Consider the following 22,526-nt stretch of genomic DNA (forward strand, 5'->3'; position numbering starts at 1 on the left):
GACCTGAAGGAGCTTCGTGCGTTCTTTTTCTAACTTGGGAAACACTACTGACTCTCTAGTCTAAGACCACCAAAGAAAGACCTGGTCTTTGGTTTGGGCTCAGTCTGCTAAAGCTCAGTCCTAACTCGATCCTTGCTGAGACTCAACCAGCTAGCCTTTGTTATTTTTGTAACTTCAAGGCAAAGTCAAGCATTATAAGGATACGAGGCTCAGTGTATTGTAGAATGGGGACACTTTGAGTTAGTCAGATCAGGAAGGATCAGTGTAGCCTGTGGACACAGGAGAAGTGGTTCCTTGTGGGACCAGGGAGATTTATTTAGGTGGAGGTAGAATCCTTTAGTTGGAAATCCTTTTTATCCTTATAGTTCAATAAATACTACATTTTTTATGACAAAAGTCTCTTTATAGTGTCCTTGCGCCTGGCCCTGAAGAGAAGTTAATTGATGAGCTAAGGATACTTTGTGAGTGCAGCAAGTAGAGTATCAAAATGAGTTTATAAGCCATAATCAATAATCAATCCATGGCTTTATTAGATTTACAGTTCACTTTTTATTTTTACAGAAGGCCAAAGGCAGCCCCCACTGTAGTTTGCCTCCTGCCAGCCTGCACTCAACCAGGGCTCTGCTGCTCTCCATCCAACGCAGACGTGCTGTCCCTTGGCTCAGCTCAGAAACCTTGGGCAGCTCCTGGGCCAAACTGGGGGGCCAAGAAGAGCCATTAGACACACTGTAGGAGAGCCGTGACCAGCACACTTCAAAGTCACTGCACACAAGTGCACCAGAGTGCCAAGCAGGCAGGCCTGTATCATTCAAGAGATCGTCGAGAATGGAGCAGGCACGACATCCCAACATTCACCAGCAGTCGTGAGGAGCCCTCGAGAGCAGACCCCATCTAATAGTACTGTCGAGAAGGCCGGCCTTGATTCTGGGCAGACTTGGCACAGCCACGAGATTCTCTAGCGTGGCCCCGGGCCTCGGGGCACTGCCTCTTCTCAGGGACGCTTTGGGGCTCTCCCGCTCAAGTTAGTGTTCTTTGAAAGGCAAAAGGGAAACCTTCAGACTTTGAAAAAGGGGCTATGGAGCTTGTTCCCTAGTTACAAGCAGCGTGGAAAGAGCAGGATCTCAATCTTCAGCCCCATCTGAAGACGACGTCCCCCAGACCCCGGGCTGTCAAGCCAGGCCTGACCAGGGAAGTCTAGCTCAGGGCCACTTGCTTTCCTTCCTGTCAGAAATGGTTTAGTCCGAAACTCAGAGCAGAGTCCTTGCCCTGCGCTGACGGTGCCCTGACCGCTGCGGGCGAGGACGTGCTCTGGAATGCTGGCTTCCCCAGGGCCCAGGCTGCTTTCCAACATCCCAAGCGGGGTCCACGGGCGATGAATGCCCCTCAGGAGGGGCAGGGCAGGCCTCGCTGTTTCCAATCCCACCCTGGCTGGAGCTGGGCCACAATGATGACGGAAGCTTCCTTCTCTCTCTCTTCATGCCCACCCCAAAGCCAGAGAGGTGGATTTTTCTCAGAATTAGGCCCTGGCCAACAAGGAGAAGCCTGTGGACCAGGGGGCCCACTGGCTGGGGCGGGCGGTCTGTCGCTGTCACTGGAGAGCAAGCCTGATGAGGGATGTCAAAGTCCACCGCTCCCTGCCGCAGACCTGGAGCTGCAAAGAAAGCCACGATGGACAGCTCCCTTCCCACAGGCAGGAGTGAGCTACAGAGATGGAGTCAAACTTAGTTCGGCTGAAGTGCACTTATAGAATCACAAGTAGGAGGAGATACACTCAGCTTCTAGGAGAAAACCGGCCTAGAAAAAACTCTGAAGATCCTCTTGTATTCTGTCTATAAACCCTGGCTACCGACACGTGCTGGTCACCCTTTCCAGCTGGCTATTCCCTGTCTAAGCAGAACGGTTTGGTCCGTAGAGCGATTCAGGCAAACCCAGGGCAGAGAAGGAGAAGAGCCGCGGAGGCTCCGTGTGTGACTCACAGACCTGGGTTCCCCCAAGCGTGTCCCGCCACTAACACTCTTTGGCGGCAAATGGCAGACTGTCTTCTTGAACAAAGAGGAGTAACTTGGTCTGCTCTCTCCTCTGGGCCGCTGGCGAAACGAAGGGGTTAAAATAGCGCCACTTCTTCAGGCTTAAAGGCATGCCCAGAACATTCCCCGGGCTCAGGCCAGCATCTCCTTGTTCCATACCCTTGGACCCGCGCGTTGGTATCATCCAAGCAGAGTTTTCATTAGCACGGAAGAGAAAGACGCCGACACCAGCTGGGTGTCTGTGCTCGCTCAGGAATACGTTTCAGGCGAGGGATCCGCCGATGAGAACTTGAGTGAGCTGCTTAGCCTGGCAGTCACAGCCCCCTCCGGCTGGGTTCCCCAAAACGCGGTGCCATCGTCTCCACCTCATCTTAGTTTCTTTTTCAAAAATTCCATAGTTTTCAATCCCAACTCCCCCCCCCCTTCTCAGAGGCACAAGAGAATTTCCTTCCTGCCCGGCCCCCTGCTCTCTCTTCAGGCCCCTCGCCTTTTCCCACCCCGTGCTTTTTCCCGGTGCCCCCTACCCAGCTCTCGTTGAAATCCATAGTTGGGGTGAAGCTGCCCAAGGCCATTTCTTACATGGAGCCGTGCCTGCTGGCCTCCTGTAGTGCCTAGCACGCTGCTTTGTCCACTGTTGGGACTCAAGGAAGGGCTGGGAATCTGAAGGATACGGCAGTCATTTGGAGGACTGAACTCGGGTCTTCCCAATGCTGTCGGGAGCCGGGCACCTCAATGCCATACAGTCTAATATACTGGAATCTGGGGGGCAAAGTGGGTGGAGACTCCTCCCGTATTCAAAGCCTGCCTCCAACACTTCCTAGCTGCGTGACCCTGCCTGCCTCAGTTTCCTCATCTGTGAAATGAGCCCGAGAAGGAAATGGCGAACCACTCCAGCCAAGAAAACCCCAAACGGGGTCATGAAGACTTGCACACCTCAGCAAGAACATCATGTGCACAGATATACATTTCTGTATTTTTGGTGGTAAGACGACGGGGAGCTCAGCCCCTGACTTACATTACAGTTAAGAGTTACTACGGTCCACACTTAAAAAAAAAATCTCTTTCTCTTCTCTATTGGACACGGTATAAATGGGGTTCGAAATGAAGCCGGTGACGCAGCTCCTTCGGGAATGCGGCTGAGCCTTTGTTTTGCCTCCCACAGAGGGAAGTTCTCCACGTAGCCCATGTTCAGTCCAGGTTCCACAGCACAGGACACGACTATCGTTTGTTTTTCTGAGTCCTCGGGCTCCCGGCAATGGTAAGAGGAAGCCTCTGGTGCGGGGCTCCCCCCGTAGCGGAAGTTAAGTTTCTTCTTGGACTCTCCCGTGCCTCACGGAAAAGGGAATGAGTCTCCGGTAAACGGCGCCCAAAAGGACCACGGTGAGCAGAATGATTGCGCAGACCAAGCTGAAGGACCACCGAGGCCCACAGTAAGTATACATCTGGCTGACGAACACGGGCCCGAGAATCCTCGCTCCACTTCCGGAAGCCGTCAGCCAGCCCATGTAGACGCCCTGAAGAGAAGAAAGACCATGAGAACATTGCGTTAAGGCCGGATGTCTCCTCCCGGCCTTCCTCCTTGCCCAGCCCCACTTTCTCCCCTCCCGTGGGGCACATTACGGCCGCCAGGTAAATCTCGAACGGTTTCCACACATAACATCTGCTCCTTATACGGTCCTGGAAAGCCAGCAAAAGGCTCCCAAGAAGCAGCGTGGTTACTTCTGTCTAAAATTCCAGCCTGTGTGAAACTGCCCCGTCCAGAGCGGCCGAACTCTCTTTTTACGGAGGAGGCGGAGTACATGACAGCCGGCGTGGTGAGCCCAGACTTATAAATAGATTGCTCTGGCTGGTGGTCCTGGACATTGATGAAGGCCCCAAGCTGTCAGGGATGGGTGCAGTTCAGCACAACGGTCTCTTCTTGGCTGAGGTGGGGAAAGCACGTAGAGGGCAGAAATGAGGGGACCCCACGGAACCCCTACGAGCGCGACTCTCTCTACCTAACCCACCCGCCCCTGAACGGGTCGCTCCACCTGGAGCTTCTACTTGGCCTGCAGAGCAGGCCTGCGCGGATCCAGTCTCAACTTTCTAGCGTCTTCGTTAGCCTCCTTTAATTGATACAAATGATCAAGCGGTTGGACTGACCGTCATTGGGCTGAGGGAAATGGACGCGGGGCCCTGCTCAAGGCCAAGAGGGGCCTCTCTCTCTCTAGCTGCCGGGGAGGCAAAACTCCTCAGTGAGCAACACTCCCTGTTTCTACTCTTAACTCTCCAAGTCATCTAGAATCGTCGATGAACTCCAACTGCCAGCAACTGCCAGAGCAAGAGGACGCCGAGCAGCTAGGCCTGTTCTCTCAGACTGCCAGAGAAGAGAGCCCAGGATTCTTTCTTCCCTGGTCTTGATGCTTTTCCCTTCAAGGGCCGGCAGCAGCTCTTCTCTGTTCCACCCTCTCACAGGGGACAGCGTCAGTGTGGAATCCTAAAATCCTCATCGCAACACAATCCAGACCGGGACTCCGTCGCTGCTGTATTCGGGGACTAACCCTCCACAGCTTGTTGCTCCCACACCCACCACACACAATTCTGCACACAGAGCTGGGCGTCCCCCTCAGTCCAGGAGGCAGAGGAGCTTCTGCTGCTACGTCTAAGCTACTCTGTGTCACCAATTCCTCTCCTGTTCAGCAATACTGTTAGAAACTCGGCGGGTTCTTTTCTGAAGAGACTACATACTTAAGGTGAGAACTAGAGCATTCGGTTTTATTTGTGCTTCCAAAAATGCCAATAAAACTCTGTTATTTTGAGAATCTGGGTAGAGTATCAGAATTATAAATGATTTGTAAGTTTTCTAGAATATAGTGTTTTATCGCAACAATACCATTTCTTTTTTTTGAGAAACAAATGTGGTACAATGAAAAAGGTATTGGACTTGAGAATTAGGAAGAGCCACATTCAAACTTCACCGGTAGCTTCTCATTAGATGATTGTGACTCTGGGTGACCTCTCTCTGTGCCTCAGTTTCCTCATTTATAAAATGAGGCCAGACTGAATAGCCTGTAAGGTCCCTTCCAACTCCAAATCTATGACCTCTGTGGGATCTCATTTTATGTGTTTAGTTGAAAATTTATTTTTACTGCTCCTGCTCATACTTGTAAAACGGAGTATATTTTCTCATAGTTTCTATCTTTCCCCTTTTAATACCAATATGTAATGTTTCATTAATGAAAGGAAAAACAAGGTAAAACTTGTTTCTGAACAGAGCTTCAACAACTGAATTCTCTGTACCAATATCACTTGCTAATTCAGAGAAGGCGATCAGCAACACACGCTTCCTGTTTGGTGTACTCCCTCGCCAAGAGATGACCAGAGAGCTAGTTGAGATGGGAAAGAGAGGTCAGCAAAAGGGTGGATTTAGGGGCCCTTTGGTCATTTTAGTCTATGTTTATTTCTGGAGCAAGAAGAAATATAAGACGATCTACTCACTTCTAAAACACAAAACAAAATATGGAAAATGTACGTGTACCTCAGTGCCGTATCATAGCTATTTGAGGATCACAGCATCAGAGTTGCCAAGACTATTGCAGGCCGTCTAGTCCAATCCTCTCATTCTCTAGATGAAGAAAGTGAGGCTTGGAGAAATTAAATGACTCCCAGTCACACAGAAGTGAGGTCCCGTGTAATGGATTATTGTCCTTGGATTATGACATCCTTTAACAGATAAGGAGGGAATCTAAGTGGCAGGCCTGGAGTCAGTTAGACCTGAGTTCAAATCCAGTTTCAAACTCTAGGGCTGTATGACCCTGGGTAAGTCACTTAACTGTCTGTCTGTTTCCTCATGAGTTGGAGAAGGAAATGGCAAACCATTCTAGTATCTTTGCCAAGAATCCCCTAAAGGAGCATGAAGAGTTGGGTACATCCCAGCTTTTGGGACAAAAATCCACTATTTGATAAAAACTGCTGGGAAAATTGGAAGACAGTGTGGGAGAGATTAGCATTGGATCAACATCTCATACCCTACACCAAGATAAACTCAGAATGGGTGAATGACTTGAACATAAAGAAGGAAACTCTAAGTAAATTAGGTGAACACAGAACACTATACATGTCAGACCTTTGGGAAGGGAAAGATTTTAAAACCAAGCAAGACTTAGAGTCACAAAATGTAAGATAAATAATTTTGACTACATCAAATTAAAGTTTTTGTACAAACAAAACCAATGTAACTAAAATCAGAAGGAAAGCAACAAATTGGGAAACAATCTTCATAACAAAAACCTCTGATAAAGGTTTAATTATTCAAATTTACAAAGAGCAAAATCAATTGTACAAAAAATCAAGAGATTCTCCAATGGATAAATGGGCGAGGGACATGAATAGGCAATTTTCAGTTAAAGAAATCAAAATATTAAAAAGGACATGAAAAAATGTTCTAAATCTTATAATCAGAGAAATGCAAATGAAAACAACTCTGAGGTATCACCTTGTACCTAGCAGATTGGCTAACATGACAGCAAAGGAAAGTAATGAATACTGGAAGGGATGTTGCAAAGTTGGGACATTAATTCATTGCTGGTGGAGTTGTGAATTGATCAACCATTCTGGAGGGCAATTTGGAACTATGCCCAAAGGGTGCTAAAAACTGTCTGCCCTTTGGTCCAGCCATAGCACTGCTGGGTTTGTACCCCAAAGAGACAATAAGGAAAAAGACTTGTACAAGAATCTTCATAGCTGTGCTCTTTGTGGTGGCAAAAAATTGGAAAATGAGGGGATGCCCTTCAGTTGGGGAATGGCTGAACAAATTGTGGTATGTGTTGGTAATGGAATACTATTGCGCTAAAAGGAATAATAAAGTGGAGGAATTCCATGGAGACTGGAACAACCTCCAGGAAGTGATGCAGAGTGAGAGGAGCAGAACCAGGAGAACATTGTACACAGAGACTGATACACTGTGGTATGATGAATGTAATGGACTTTTCCATTTGTGGCAATGCAGTGATCCTGAACAACTCAGAGGGATCTTGGAGAAAAAACACTATCCACAAGCAGAGGACAAACGGTGGGAGTAAAAACACCAAGGAAAGGCAACTGCTTGACTACAGGGGTGGAGGGGATATGATGGAGGAGAGACTCTAAACGAACACCCTAATACAAAAACCAACCACATGGAAATAGGTTCAGATCAATGACACATGTGGTACCCAGTGGAATCATGCATCGGCCAGGGGAGGGATAGTGTAGAGAAGAAAAATAAAATGATCTTTTTTTCCAATGAATAATGTTTGAAAATGACCAAATAAAATAATGCTTAAAAGGAAAAAAAGAGTTGGGTACAACTGAAAAATGCTAAATAGCTAGGCTTTTTTAAAAAGAAGATAAAGAGGGGGAGCTGGGTAGCTCAGTGTGTTGAGAGCTAGGCCTAGAGACGGGAGGTCCTAGGTTCAAATCTGGCCTCAGACACTTCCCAGCTGTGTGACCCTGGGCAAGTCCCTTGACCCCCATGGCCTAGCCCTTACCACTCTTCTGCCTTGGAGCCAATACACAGTATTGACTCCAAGACGGAAGGTGAGGGTTTAAAAAAAAAAGATAAAGAGTGCTAAAATTTGTTAAGAAATAGGTTTTTAATTTTATCTTAAAATCCACAAGTATAGCCTCTTCTTCACATATTGTCTATTTCTTTCATGGGAGAAAAGCACACATCATCATCCTCACGTACCTGAGAAGAAATCCCAGGTAGGTCTCAATTGACAGAGAAAGAGGTCTCCTCTCACAGAGAAGCCTGCCTACCCAGGGGCCTTCGAGAGCACTGTTACTTAAAACTTTTAAGGTTCTCCCCCATCTCTATGCTCCATTGTAGACACAACACAGGCCCATTGAGCAGGTGGCTGGGGCCAACAGCCCCTTTCTGATCAACTCTGAAGAGAGGCTGCTGGACAGGGTTGCGGTTCCTATACTGCTATTGGCAGGGATTTTGAACTCACAATTTCCATGATAGTCTTGGGAAATGTCGGCAAAAGATAGGTGGAATTTTTACGAAAGTTTATTTTCTCAATTTAAAACATCAAATGATCTACAAATGGGTAGATCAGTTGTTTTTTTTAAATAACCATAACCTTCCATCTTAGAAATCAATACTGTGTATCAGTTCCAAGGCAGAAGAGCAATAAAGGTGACGTGTCCAGGGTCACACACCTAGCAAGTGTCTGAGGTCACATTTGAACCCAGGACCTCCCACCTCCAAGCCTGGCTCTTAATCCCGAGTCCCCCAGATCAGACTGTTTTGAAAGAATGTAGCAGTAGGTGTGAGTTCTCAAAGCCCTTAAGTACAGTCTCTCAGTCATTCTCTCACCTGAGGTTTTGGTCCCAAAATCTTTGAGTACAAGGTGTAGGACATAACGTTGCAGGCTGGATAGCCCATTCCGATCAGGACGGCAGCAACCAGGAACTGGGCCAGGTGAATCACGGGAGTAGAGAGACACCAGGACTGCCTGACTGGGCAGCCGGTTGGTCCTTCGCTAGAATTTCCTGCTGGCAACGTCCACAAATATGGAGCCCTTTCTGCAGCCGGCGCGTCCGAAATGGAATTATTATGCAAGTCTGCAAAGTAAGCACGGCACGCCGTCACACAAGGAAGCAGCTCGGGCACAAACAGAGGAGGCTGTTACCGACAGGTAGGAGAGTACCTTCCCACTGTATTTTCGGGAACTGACTTCCCCACGGGAGCAATATAAAGAACCCAATGAAAACGACGACGAGTCCTCCGAGCAGAAGCGCGCGCTCTCCGGCTCTAGGAGACAAGAGACGCTCATTAACCCCAAGTTACACACTGCCACTGTTGGCAGGAAACCGCTCGGTTCTGGATCCGTGCGGCCACCTAGGCCAGGACCCTGCAGACAGGGCTTTGGCTTGGAGCCCCTGCGATGAGTGAATGGTGGAAGATGGGCTGCTCCCCGCCATTCCCATGACAGCGAGGCCCAGGCTGGATGCTGACCCAGCCTCCCCCCCGGCCCCCTACCGCAGGCGGGCCCCTCAGTCCCCAAACCGACGGCCCAGATTTCCATTTGCGCTCCTGTCTGCAAGCCACCACGGCCTGCCCCAGTCCCCAGGGTTCTTGGGATGATGACTGCCCCATCTCAACCCCCCCCACTGACACGCACAGGCCCCCTTCCTTCCCTGGTGGGGGTGAGGAGGGCAGAAGGCTCCAGCCTTGCGCGGCGGCGCCTATATTGCTCTCTTCCCCAAACCCACTTCCCTCTTCCTGCCCCGGGTTCTCAATCGGCTCCCCCTTTCTCCCCGTCTGCAGCGGAGTCCTGACCTCCTCCCTGAGGGTCAGCCACCTCTCTGGGCATCCATACAGGGGTGGGCCCCCCGCGAGGCTGCCCTGGCCCTCTTCCCAGCACTGATTGCGTTATCGGCTCCCAGACGACGAGGGGGACAGGCGGGGCGGCAGCGGGTGGGCGAGACGACTCCACGGGGCACAGCGCCCGCACGTCTTCCCCAGGGAGAATGCAAGCGCTTGTCTGGGTCGGCGAGTGAGACGGGCCAGGCACGATCTCATCGTCTGACTGGCCGGGGCTGGGCAGCTGGGCGCCCCGAGGCGCCCACAACGAGCCGCTTGTCAGAGGTCCTCTCCCAGAGGCGCTCGCTCTCCCACTGCCGGTCGGCCCGCGTTCTCGACGCGGCTGCCCGCCGCTCCTTCTGCGAGGACGCAGCGCACCCCTGCCGCCCGCAGCGGCGACCGGCAGGCTTCCGCACGCGCGCCCCTACAGCTGGCGGGGCCGCTGAGACGACTTGCACGGCCAAGGCTACCAAGAATCACGCATGGGCTCAACGTCGTAGGGAAGCGTTTGAAGGACGAGAAGTATGAACTACAATTTGATCCTAACGCCAGGGAGGAGCTGCTAAAATTTACCAAGCAGGCAGTCCTCTGGCCTCATCTGCCCGGTGGCTGCTGAGGGAGGGACAGCCCGAGTAGGAGAGAGGAGGCAGGGAGGTCAGTGAGGTGGCCGAGTGGGGCAACCGTGCAGGCAAGAGGTGACAGGGCCTGAGCAAGGGGGGCAGAAAAAAGAAGGGAACAGCCGGGACACAGAGAGGCCTGCGGGTTTGGCAGACGGTGAGGAAGAGTGAGGACCCGAGAATAATGTTAACCTGGTCATAAACAGAAGAACACGATGACTTACCTTTTGGAAAGTATTTTAATTCCCATGAAAACTATCACTGCTTCAACTCCCAGAGCAGCCAGTATAATTCCATTATATAAAACAGCCTGTTCCCTGGTCCAAGCATACATATCCATAGTTAGTGGAGTAGCAATGCTAGAAAGAAAAAATGAGGACAGCAAAATGAAGAGTCCGAAGGCAAAATGCTTGGGTTTATTAGAGAAAACAACTAGTTTAATGCCAAATGGAATTAGGAAGTTCTACACTTTTGAAAAGTGGCAACAAATCACCAGCCATCCTTCTGGCTTCCCTTGCTTACCTTTTATAGCATCAGGAGGGATTTGTAGTGCTTTAGAGCCTGAAATAATCTCACTATTACTAAACTATTTTGCCTCAAACCCATAGAGGTTGTCTCCCCTCTTCCCCCTCTGTTCAAGCTTCCACAGCAGCAGTGAAGACTTAGCCCCAGGGTAGAAGTCAGCAGAGGAGAAAGAATCAGCAAGCAGTTTTCAGAGTTCCCAGTCCACAGGCAAAAAGAGGCTGGGAAAATGACTGAACAGTAAAAGAAACATTTAATCCTCAAAAATTTCTATGGGGAAAAAAGGAAAGAGCAGAACCAACAAGAGGTGATGAGATTCAAGCAACCACATGCAAAACTTCAACAGTAACAATTAAAAAAGAGAGATTGGTTGCAGGTTCTCGAAGAACTCAAAAGGGAATTCAAAAATCAAGTAAGACAGGTTGAAGAAAAAGGGGAAAAAAGAAATTAAAGTAATGCAAAAAGAAAATAAAAGCTTAAAAAGGAAGATTAGTCAATTGGAAAAAGAGGTACAAAAATGTAATGAAGAAAAAGAGCACTATGAAAAGTAGAATGGACTAACTGGAAAAGGAGGATCAAAAGGTCATGGAAGAAATTTAGTCTTTAAAATTATAATTGGACAAATAGAAGCTAATGATTTCATAAGACATCAAGAAACAATAAAAGAAAACATGAAATATCTCATTGAGAAAACAACTGATCTCGAAAATTGATCCAGGAGAGACAATCTGAGAATTATTGGACTATCTGAAAGTCATAACCAAAAAAAAAAAGAAGCCTAGACATCATATTACAAGAAATTATACAAGAGGGAACAGCCAGGTGGCTCAGTGTTTTGAGAGCCAGACCTAGAGACAGGAGGTCCTAGGTTCATTTAAATCTGGCCTCAGTCACTACCTAGCTGTGTGACCTTGGGCAAGTCACTTGACCCCCATTGCCTAGCCCTTACCACTCTTCTGCCTATTGATTCCAAGACAGAAGGTAAGAAAACTGCCTGGATATTCTTGAACAAGATGATAAAATAAGACTGAAAGAATTCACAGATCACTTCTTGCAGTAAATTCCCAAATGACAACTCCAAGGAATGTCATAGCCAAGTTTAAGAGCTCCCAGGCCAATGAGAAAATTCTGCAAGCAGCCAGAAAAAAACAATTCAGATATGATGGAGCCCAAGTCAGGATTACACAGAATCTGGCAGCCTCCATACTGAAGGAATGCAAGGCTTGGAATATTTTTTTCTAGAAGGCAAGAGAAATGGGTCTACAACATCTCCCCATCAAAACTGACCATATTCTTTCAGGGGGAAATAAAAGATTTCTAAGCATTCCTGCAGAAAACACTAGACTTTAACAGAAAATCTGAATGCCAGTAGAGCATTTTGCATTTGTTCCTGGAGGCAACAAGGAGGATGGATGACATAGCAAGGAGTTGAGGATGACTCCTAGGTGAGCCTGAGACACAAGGAGATCAGTGATGGTGGAAAGGACTAGTGTCCCAGCCTCTATGTAGAAGACAGAAATGTTAAGGCCATAGGGAGCCTAACGATTTAACATTTCTATCCAATCAAAAGAAGCCTTCCAGAAGAGCACTCTGTGTGGAAGCTATTTCCAGTTTGCATGGTGTTCCATAGGGCTGTGGCCCTGGAAAAGTTCATCTTTGACCATCAAGAGTATAACTACTACTAAAGCCAAGCGAATGGTGCCACTAACTACACTATATTAATCCCAAAACTTGGTATGGAAGTATTAGATCATAAGAAGAGAAGAATGAGTAAAGAAGACCCTCCCTCAGGCTCCCTGCTCTCCTAAATATAGCAAGAGAAGAAGTCATTTGTTTTGCTGAAAAGCACAATTGTCAGTGTCTATGATTTTTCTGGTTCCACAATAATAGAAATCTGCGTTGCATGGGACATGTAGGTCTATCCACAGGCTTTGCTAATATGCAAAATGGGATAGTTCAGGTAACATGATAACAAAATAATAAAACTCACGTTTCAAAAAGAGCAAATATAAAAAGGATGATGAAGAAAAGAATGTTGGTGGTGATGACAGCAACTTGATCAATGCTCCCCTGAGCATCATGAACTTCATCCGGGTTTGCTGCATATAAACACAAGATTAACCCAGTTACCCACAGTTCCCACATTGTCTAAGTTTATGCAACCACTATAACATGATAGCCATAAATAGAAAATCCATATATATCCAATTACCATTCTTATGTATCTTGGAAATCATGTGCAAAAGCCTGAAAAGATGATCATAAACCATTGTAAGCCATTGTTGTAAGCTTTAAAATGTTATTATATGTAACTTCTTTAGTTTAAGATTTAGAGTTTGAGTATAACAATTAACAAAATTCTGTATCATTAACCTCATTGAATTTGCCTTAAAATGTAACAATTCCTGCAAAATGAATATCCACACTGACTTGAATACTTGAGATTTGATTCTTGAAGGGTGGATTGACTCCAAAGACAGAACAACCATGTTGAACTGCCATAATGGCCATGGCTATTTTCTTTCTGTTTTACTGAGCAATGTGGTGCACATGGTTAAAAATAATTACTTGTTCCAAATAACTACTAATCCTATACGAGTATTAATTAATCAGTACTATGGGGAGTGCTATAAATGCCAGGTATCGTCATCAGATTCTCATCTTTTGCTATCATTATTCAGTAGCATGCTATTAAAGAGGTTGTGGGGGAAGAAGTGTGGGACCAGGGAGGTCCGCCTTCCAAAAAACGAGCAAAGGAAATTGAAAAGAAATATTTATTAAGCAATGCTCAGATTTATAGTCTGAGCCACTGAGCCCCAAACGCTAAAAATAAACAACATCGCCATTAGTCTACCCAGTGCCTTAAATTAAATTGCATGTTGTTGCCAGGCTGCTGTCTTGTGAACCCCCCGACTCATCTCCCCACCCCTTTATATGGGTCTATAAATGATACTTTACAAATCAAAAGAATTGAATTAGTTTTGAAAGTGAAAAGTCCTGTAATACACCAGATTCTGACTTCAAACAAAATCAAAAGTCTGTGAGAGAAAATTTCATCTTTCAAAGTCTCTTTTTTACTAACTGAAGAAACTCTGCTAGGCATTCTTTGTGACTCATTTTTTAGAGGCTCTGCACAATGCTCTGTGTTTTAAGGCAGTGACTTGCTTTGGTATCTTTCAGATTAATTCTGCAGAAAAAGAACAAAACTAACCAATGGTTTGGGCATTTGAAGTAGATAATATATCTGAAAACGGCTGGCAAGTGGGAAAGGAGTCCAGTTTGGTGGGTTAAGTAGCATTTAAAATAAGGCATTTAAATGGTTTTACATCAAGGTGGCATTTATGGGGTTTTAAAAATCAAAATATTCTAAAACAAGAGACTTTTCTATGGTTTGCTGCCATGAAAGATAAAGGGAAAATAATTCCTCACTGAGTCCATTGAAATCACCCTCAGAAGAAACTCAACCTCCCCTCAGGCCTTCTGAAATATTTTGCTGAGAAAGCTGTATCTGCCGATTCTCCTTCCCATTTCCCCCCAAAGCCGGTCTAACCCGTTACCATTCTTTGTGCCACCCAGCCAAAGTCGTTTTACCTCACAGGGCTGCTGCCACCTTAGGTTAGACTTTTATTAGTCTCATTTTTTTTAACCCTCACCTTCCATCTTCGAATCAACACTGTGCATTAGTTCTAAGACAAAAGAGCAATAAAGGGCTAGGCAATGGGGGTTAAGTGACTTGCCCAGGGGCACCCAGCTAGAAAGTGTCCAAAGTCACATTTGAATTCAGGATCTCCTGTCTCTAGGCCTGGTGCTCCACCCACTGAGCTACCCAGCTGTTCCTATTACTCTCATCTTGATTACTCGAACAGCTAACAGCCTCTGAATGGAGTTTCCTGAATGTCAGCTTCTCTACTCCATTCTGTGTAGTTGCCAAAATCCTCTTCCTAGAATATAAGGGTCACTCTCATTGGTGCCCTCTGTAAAAATGGAGATCTGAACCCCCAGAAGTCCTTGCTAGTTCCCAGAATTCCCTGAAATCTCACCAGAGGTCCTCCCCTGGGCCCAGAGCAAAAGGGGCACTTAAACTGACTGTGCCGCCTACGCTCTCTCTCAGCTTCTGCTTGTAGGGCCAGAGGGCCGGACAGGCAAGACGTAGGTTGCACGCGCAAGGCCTTGATGCTGCCCTGCAGATCTTCCCCTCCTCCTCCTATCAAAAGCACGTCCAGGCTGTGCCTTTCTGCCATCCTTTTGTTGCTGCTCCAAGAGCTAGCTCATACGCACATTCCTCCCGTCCTGAAGCTTGCCTTATCCTGCCCCTGGGTGCATTTTGCAAAACAGCAACCTTTTCCAGTCTCTCCGACTGTGGCTTGTTTCCACAGCCCTGATGTTGGAGTGGAAGGCGCGCCACACACCATCACGTGATATCACAGAGGAAGAAAGGGTGCCCAGGGAAGGCGACCAGCCCGAGGCCACATGCACAGGGAGCAAGGGGCAGACCCAAGCTCCGTCCTCTCAAGGCCTCCTACTTTTGGTGAGCGCCAAGAGATGGGCGGGATGCAAAGGAAAGCAACGGGCCGGCTGCCTGGAACACCGCCGCCCTGCCCAGCTTTCCAGCCCGTCAGGACACTCTGCTCTGTGAAAACAGGGTTAGGGGCCACCCTAACGAAGGCAGCACGGACTAGTCCCTGCTCGGGGAGCTAACAGGCTGCCCGCAGAGCCACACTGCTGTACATCAGTACATCTCAGCAATGACGTGCGCTGGAAGCTGACGGAGGAGCACCAATAAGGCCTTCTGTAGGGGCGGTACCTGCCCTGGGTCTGTAAGGGAGGAGGCCTTTCCGAGAGGCAGAGCTGAGGAAGGAGTACACTGTGGCCACAGGGTCCTCTTCGGCCGGGCACCATGAGGAGGTGACACGCCTAGGGATACTGTCAATCACTTCACTGAGGGCGGTGCTGCGAGTGCTCCTCTTCAGAGACCCGAATGTTTTACTTAGAAGCGAAATCTAAACGAGTGCCAAACAGCCAAGAGCGTTCTAGTTCATGAAATTCTTAAGTGAATTCAACTGTACCTTCTTCAAAATTGACGCTTTTGCACTGTCTTCCCAAGTCGTCCACCTGATGGTCCCTTAAAAAGAAACGAAGCCTTTTATTGCCCAGCCTGTATTCTTGGGCTGTCTGCGTCCCAGCCCGAGACTACAGCAGAGCTGGAAATACAAAGAACACCGGGCCCAAAGGAACCCTCCAGCTGGCAAATGGCCTCCGGCCCTCTGAAGTGGGAGGGCGGATGCCGCCACTCGCAAGCTGCTCTCGCTCAGACCCAGTCACAGCCTCTGCAAGATCGCCGACACTCCACACACCCTCTTCTTGTCTGCCTCACATTTTCTCCCCTGTCAAATGAAGGCACGTGCTAGGGGCGGGCCGGCCTGCGGACCTCAGCAAATGCACCAACCACAGGGGCTTCTAGAGGAAACTCGTCCCCCTGAAATGGAGCTCTCAGAAGAGCTTGCCAGCGTGCCCAGGTCCCAAGGCAGGCGTCCTAGCACACCTGGCTCACACAACAGATCAATCTTTCGGAGGTTTACTCTTTTAAGGTAGGCCCTAAGCGACTCTGGAACAAGAGTAAAGCATGAAATCAAGAGGAACACTTTCCATGCTCTGCACAGAATCCTCAGTGCATACTGATTTCAATTGTAGAGATCTACAGAGAAGCTGGAAGGGAGTATTAAAGAAAGCCAAATATTAAAACGTGTCCTTGTCCTGCAGGGGTAAAGTCAGGTCAGCTAAAAAGTCCAAGAAGCTGAGCCCATGAGGAGAGGCAAGATGGCAGCTTTGAGGTTTTCTTGGCAAAGATCCTGGCATGGTTGGCCATTTCCTTCTCTAGCTCATTTGACAGGCGAGAAACTGGGGTTTGAGCGACTCATAGTAAGTGTCTAGGGCCAGATTTGTGGCGTCTTCCCGGTGTCAGGTCCAACAATCCATCCACTGTGTCACCTACGTGTCCTCAAGGCATCCAAACTGGGCAAAAATTAGAGGATCAAAGAAAAGATAGGTATAATACTTGGGGAGGCAGTTCGGTGACTCAGTGGATTGAAAGCCAGGCCCAGAGACAGGAGGTCCTCAGTTCAAATTTGGCCTCAGACACTTCCCAGTTGGGTCTGAGCAAGTCACTTAAAACCCTTAAAACTTACTGCTCTTCCACCTTGGAGCTGATACACAGTATTGATTCTACAACAGAATGTAAATCTAAAAAAAAAATGCTGCTTAGGATGGATGGCATCACAATGACTACAAGAGAGAGAGAAGGAAGAATTATTCAACTTGTCTTCTGTTCTCTGTGCTGTGGAGCCTAAAGAGCAAAAATGGCAAAGATGAGGCTGAAATAAAAGGGGCGGCAAGATGGAAATCAAGCCCACGTAGGCCAAGAACAGAGCTGACACCGGCACTGTGGAAGTAAGGAAGCTTCAAATATACTAGAGATTCATGACTATGGCAGAACCGCTTCAGGACTAGAGAGAGCAAAGTCTGGATGTTCAAAACAAGCAAGTAGAGAGAAACTGAGGTCAGGGGAGCTTCAGTTCTTGACAAAACTCCATCAAGCACCAAAAGGCCAGTCAGTTGGGGGGCTTGGGCAAGGAAATGCCAGGCCAGACTATAACACGGTTCCTTTCGTGACAAGGCGACCAGACGGACAGTCAAAGGAATGCTGGAAATATACTCTGCCCAGAGTTTAAGAAATCACTGGACAAGTTTCTTGTGCTATCGTTGACAACACAATGGAGGAGTTTAATCGAGTGAGCTTTAGGTGGTCTGGGGACTGGCTGACTAGCCAGACTGAGGATGAATCATGAACTCTAGCAGAATGTTCTAGGGGTCCGTCCCTGGCAGTAGGTTATCTAACATTTTTTAGTCAAGAGATTAACAAAAGGCAGAGATGGCACACTTAGAAGATTTCCAAATGCCACAACAAAGCGGGGAGGATACCTTCTGTGCCTGGCAAGCAGCAGGAGCCAAAAAGCTTGAAAGGCTAGAATGTTTGGTTGTGTCTAATAAGATGACATTTGATGGGGAAAAATACAATTTTAAAGTGTAGACCAAAGACAGCAAATTTGTTTGTAAAAATGCAGAATAGAGTTCAGAAGGAAATAGAGACAAGTAGGATGGCTATGAAATGAATTAATATGCACAATTTGCCATGAATTTTTTTAAAAAGGAAGCAGGAGGAAATAGATTCGTGGTCTCACATACAACTCCTTTTCATGAGTTGTCGAACATGGAAATACTCTTTCATTTAATGTTTTATGTTCCAAACAAGAAAAAAAAATCAAACTGTAAGAACTGTCTTCTCAGCTCCGAGAATGGAGGAGCACTGCATTTGAAAAAGATCTGGAAGTTCTAGTGCCTTGGAAGCAACCATCACTAAAATAAGTCATGCGTTCAGGAATAAGGAGGCGAGAACCTGATGACCTCTGCCCTGGTCAGTTAGTCTGGACATTGTTTTTAGTTCTGGGTACTGCATTCTAGGAAAACCATGGATAAACAAGAGATTCTTCAGGGGAGGGTGACCAGGATAGTGAGGCATCTCAATTTCTAGTTGTTTGTGGAGGAGACTTAGGAACCAGAGAAATGTTCTTTGGAGACGGGATAGTCATCTGAAGAGCTCTGATGTGGAAGAGATTCCATGTGTGCTCCCATGGGCAGAAAGACACAGAGGGGGAGATAGGGTCTCCGTTAAGAGTTCTTGGCCTCTGGGTCCTCGTGAGTCCTGTGACCGTATTGTCCTGAAGCTACTGGGCTCAAAGACAGAGGTTGTGAAATCAAAGTCTAAGCTGTTTCCCTAGTGACACCCTTCCTGGACTGGGGCCAAGAACCCTGAACTTGTGGGCAGATGCAAGCCATATGACAAGGGAAGGTCATAGGACTTCTGGGAATCTTCAGTGCCTCATTTGTGGAATGGCAGTCACTCTTTGCAGTCTGTATTTTTCCTTACAATGACCCTATGAGGCAGACAGGAATCGGACGGATTAGGAAACTGAACCTGAGAAATAAAATGACTTGCTCAGGCCCACTGCTAACATATGCCTGAAGGAGCACTTAAACCCAAGTCTCTTGACTCCAACTGAGTTCCCTGGCTATTATATCAAATGCTGCCTGGCCACTTACCTTCCAGGACTACCCTAAGAAGCAGAAGAGATGATGTGTGTAAAGTGCTTGACAACCAGAAGCTCTAACAAGCTGTGCATGCATTTGATAGAAGAGAAGAACCATGGAGAAGATCGGCTTGAAGGCCAGAGAGAAGATGCCCATGAACCGTGGCAAAGCCCATCAACACTACAATCTAGCAGAATAACTTTATTTCTATTACCTTAATTACCTTAATTACCTTAAGACAGCAAAGATCAAGACAATATTGACAACTCCCAAAAGGGCACCGAGGAGAACTGGGGCTGTGTACATGTTCACCTGAAGATCAATGGCTTGCCACGTCACTCCCTTTTCTCCAATCAGAGCAAAACATGTCTGAAAAACTTAGCACAGTAAAAAATATGCTAGTGCATAATGATTCGTGCAAGCACCACTGGTAATCTGAAAAGGGACGGGGCAAAACTAACAAACCTAATTCTCTCTTCTGATTTTACTCTATCAAATAAGATCAACGGCAGAAAGGGAGACAATTATGGACCACCCAAAGTGAAGCCCTAATTTCAATTACAAGAAAGCCGAGACAAAATAAAAGAAAGTGGGCCAAGGCTAGTCACATACAATTAAAGCATTACATTTCTAACGAACAGGTAAAAATAGAAAACATGTCAGGCTGGGATGCTGAACAGTTGTTTACTTTAGATGGTACCTAAAAAGTATCATTTCTCTTCTGTCAAGCACTGAACTTCACTGAACCCAAATGACAACTATAGCGGTTTTCCTAATGGCAGACAAAACCACCATATTCCCTTTCCCTCCAAATAAAGAAGAGACACCTACCTGGACCAAGGATAAAGCCCAAGGCCTGGGAAGCACTGGTGTTGGCCATGGCACCCGTTCTTTCTTGAAGGGAAGTAGCACCGGCAATATATGATCTTACTACTGCTACATTTCCTTTAAAATAAAAATCCAAATAAAAAAAGTATTTTCCACTTGATAAAATCCATTTTAGTATATAGAAAGGGAAAATAGAAAGGGCATAGTTGATGTTCCCTAATTAGGGCCACAAAGACTGCTTAAGCTACACATACTGAAGTGGGGCTACATCCGCTGGGTCAAGATTTTAAAACAGGATTCACCTTTGAGCTTTATTACATTCCCTTCCACTGACGTGGACCTAGAATCAGGACACCAAACTGAGGGGGTGTCCATCACTTGGGGAATGGCTCAACAAGTTATGGTATATGGTTGTAATCGTCAAGTGTTCGAACGGGATGAACACCAAAATCCTGGAAAGACTTCTAGGAAGTGATGCAAAGTGAAGTGAGCAGAACCAGGAGAATGTCCGATGATCAGCTGTGAATGACTTCCCTGCTATCCACGAGGCAAGGATCCAGGACCATTCCAAGGGACTCAGGATGGAAAAGACTCTCCGCCACCTCAGAAGGAACAGATGGGGTCCAGACCGAAACACACTAGTCTTCACTTTAGTTCCTCTATGAATTTCTCTCTAGTGTAAGCAAACTGTGTCTTGTTTCACATGACAAACGGAAATATGTATTATAGGACAATATATGTACAACCTATATCATACTGCCTGTCGACTTGAGCCAGGGCAGGGGGACAGGAAAAAAGAATACAGATTTTTGGGCATAGCTAATATGAAAATGTGTTGCTCCTGGACAGGAAGATGTATTAGAATTTATTACATACTTATAATGAATGATATGTATTCTATTAGAGTTAAAGAACATATTACATTATGTTATTTTTTAAATGACAAAAAGGCTTTTACCAACCAATAGTGTTTCTGCTAATCCAGTATTTCTCGAGCATGTGTCAATAATAATAAGGTCCTAGTGGCTACAGCTAATCTTACAACACGAGTGAGTCGCTATTACTCTTTGCCCTGCCTCTGGAAGCTTTAATCTTAAGAAATGGAAAAAAAAAGATGACTCTCAGTAAGCACTGACTACTTACTGTATGTCTGCTGTATGGGTCAACACTGGGCTAGTTAGTGGGGAATACAGAATTGGCATAAAATGGAATCTCTGCCCCCAGGAAGCTCATAATCTAGTTGGAAGAAAAGAGACGTACATAAAACAACAGGGGGAATACCATGAAGCGCCGAATTGAATTGAATAAAAGCATAGTCAGGATGGGAGAAGGGAGGGAACCGAAGCTGAGTTGGGGAGGCTGAAGGAGAAGAGAAGAGATGATTCTAAAAGGAAAAACACAGCACGAGTACATGGCAGTGAGCATTCTCCATCAAGGGATCATCAAGGCGAGCACAAGCATGCTAATCTGATATGAAGCTCTGTGTGGAAAACTCAAAGGAATTAAGGTCTGATGGGTGAGATGGGGCCAAATTATAGAAGGTCTTGAATGTCAAAGTAAGTCTAGACTTGACATCAATGGAAAGACAAAAACAAAGACACACACACACACACACACACACACACACACACACACACACACACACGTACACTACCTGCTCCAAATCCCACAAGTGCACGAGCGACCAACATATAGTATTTATTGTGGGAAGGAGGTACGTGGACATAGGCATAAAGGCAATTGGCTGCCACTGAAATGAAGATTGAGATCACAAGAGGTTCTTTCCTTGGTCTATAATTAGACCATAAACCAAAGAGAGGTGAAGCTACCATCTGGCCGAGACTATAAGAAGCAATAATCCAGCCCAAGAAACTTGCATCTGCCGTGGGATCGATCTGCAAGTAGAAATACAACCCATTAAGAATTGTTACTTTTAAAAATGCAACTCTATGACCTAAATCTTATTAAGAGTAGGTAGACTGCAAGACTTAGGAGCTAGGAAGACCTGGGTCCGAGGCCCAACTCAGCCACATACTAGATGTACTAAGAAAACCCTTTGGGCTGAGCTTCCCAGTGTATAAAATTAGGGTAAAACCCCATCACACTTACCCCATAGGATGGAAATGGAGAACAAAAGAGATAATGTTCATAAATCGCTCTCCCAACCTTAAAGTGCTATACAAATATTAATTGTCATGCTCTTCAGTCATGAGATGATATTAAAAAAATGAAGTTACTGTGTGAGAAAAGGAAGCGGAGCCCTCTGACTTCTGAGGCCTCTAAAATCCCAGGAGTAAAATGAAATCTACTTTTCAGCCCGTGACTGTACACCAAAAAACAAGGTCGGGAAGACTTGGCTTTTAGCAATCTTGAAAGAACATAAGCACTTAATAGCTGTTAGCAATTTATATTGTTAAAATGTAGGCTTTCTGGAGAGCTCTGTGAGGAATACAGAATACAGATCGTACAAAAAAGCACTGCAGGTATACAATCTGAGCCTGTGAGTGCTCTGATAGGGGTGGAGAAGAAAGCAATGGAAATAATGAAGGATTAGGCAGTGGTCCCAACAGAAAAAGCTCTGGAAAATGTAAACTGAGGAACTGAGGGGTAAACTCAGCAGTGGTCTTCAAAAACATAGTACGCTACAGATCAGAGGCTAATTAGAAAGCCAGTAAGAAGTGCAGTGACTTGGGGGGACCACATTATTTATTAGTAGGAGCTATCTGAACAATTTAAGGAGTAAGCTCACTAAACCCCCTCACATAAGCAACCATACAATTTCACAAACATTTAATTAACTCAACACATTCCTTCTACAAGGAAGGCACTGAACGAGAAAGGAACTGGGGATAAAAAGGGTGGATTCTTCCAGAGTCCTTCAAGCAGTCCTTCTATTGAAACTGGAAGTGTAAAACTGGAAGTTTTACATGTAAAAACTGGAAGTGAGGGAAGACTTACAAACCTTTTGGAGGTATGGCCATACAGACATAATTACGATCGAAAACCCTGTGAAAGGTGAACAAAAACCAGGTCATTTTACAGTTCTAATTGCAAAGA

The 22,526-nt window shown here is 46.4% G+C and overlaps 1 protein-coding gene across 8 annotated transcripts in view; it reads right to left on the reverse strand.

Moving 5' to 3' along the window:
- The window catches only part of MFSD8 (major facilitator superfamily domain containing 8), a 42,367-nt gene that overhangs the window by 12,612 nt on the left and 7,229 nt on the right, over positions 1 to 22,526 (reverse strand). For 3 of the 8 annotated variants that reach the window (XM_056803523.1, XM_007495486.3, XM_056803519.1), the window contains 10 exons: positions 22,432 to 22,475; positions 21,124 to 21,364; positions 19,473 to 19,586; positions 18,874 to 19,018; positions 15,563 to 15,618; positions 12,487 to 12,595; positions 10,199 to 10,333; positions 8,702 to 8,805; positions 8,368 to 8,615; positions 507 to 3,541 (listed from right to left, as the gene is read on the reverse strand). In XM_056803523.1, coding sequence (XP_056659501.1) covers positions 3,329 to 3,541; positions 8,368 to 8,615; positions 8,702 to 8,805; positions 10,199 to 10,333; positions 12,487 to 12,595; positions 15,563 to 15,618; positions 18,874 to 19,018; positions 19,473 to 19,586; positions 21,124 to 21,364; positions 22,432 to 22,475 — 1,409 coding nt within the window. In that variant the 3' untranslated portion in view covers positions 507 to 3,328. Of the gene's footprint in view, positions 1 to 506; positions 3,542 to 6,860; positions 7,735 to 8,367; positions 8,616 to 8,701; positions 8,806 to 10,198; positions 10,334 to 12,486; positions 12,596 to 15,562; positions 15,619 to 18,873; positions 19,019 to 19,472; positions 19,587 to 21,123; positions 21,365 to 22,431; positions 22,476 to 22,526 lie in introns of those variants that run through there. The other 5 variants (XM_056803520.1, XM_056803518.1, XM_056803517.1 and 2 more) reach the window with 4 other exon arrangements.

This window comes from Monodelphis domestica, chromosome 6, assembly GCF_027887165.1.
Source record: "Monodelphis domestica isolate mMonDom1 chromosome 6, mMonDom1.pri, whole genome shotgun sequence".
NCBI lineage: Eukaryota > Metazoa > Chordata > Mammalia > Didelphimorphia > Didelphidae > Monodelphis > Monodelphis domestica.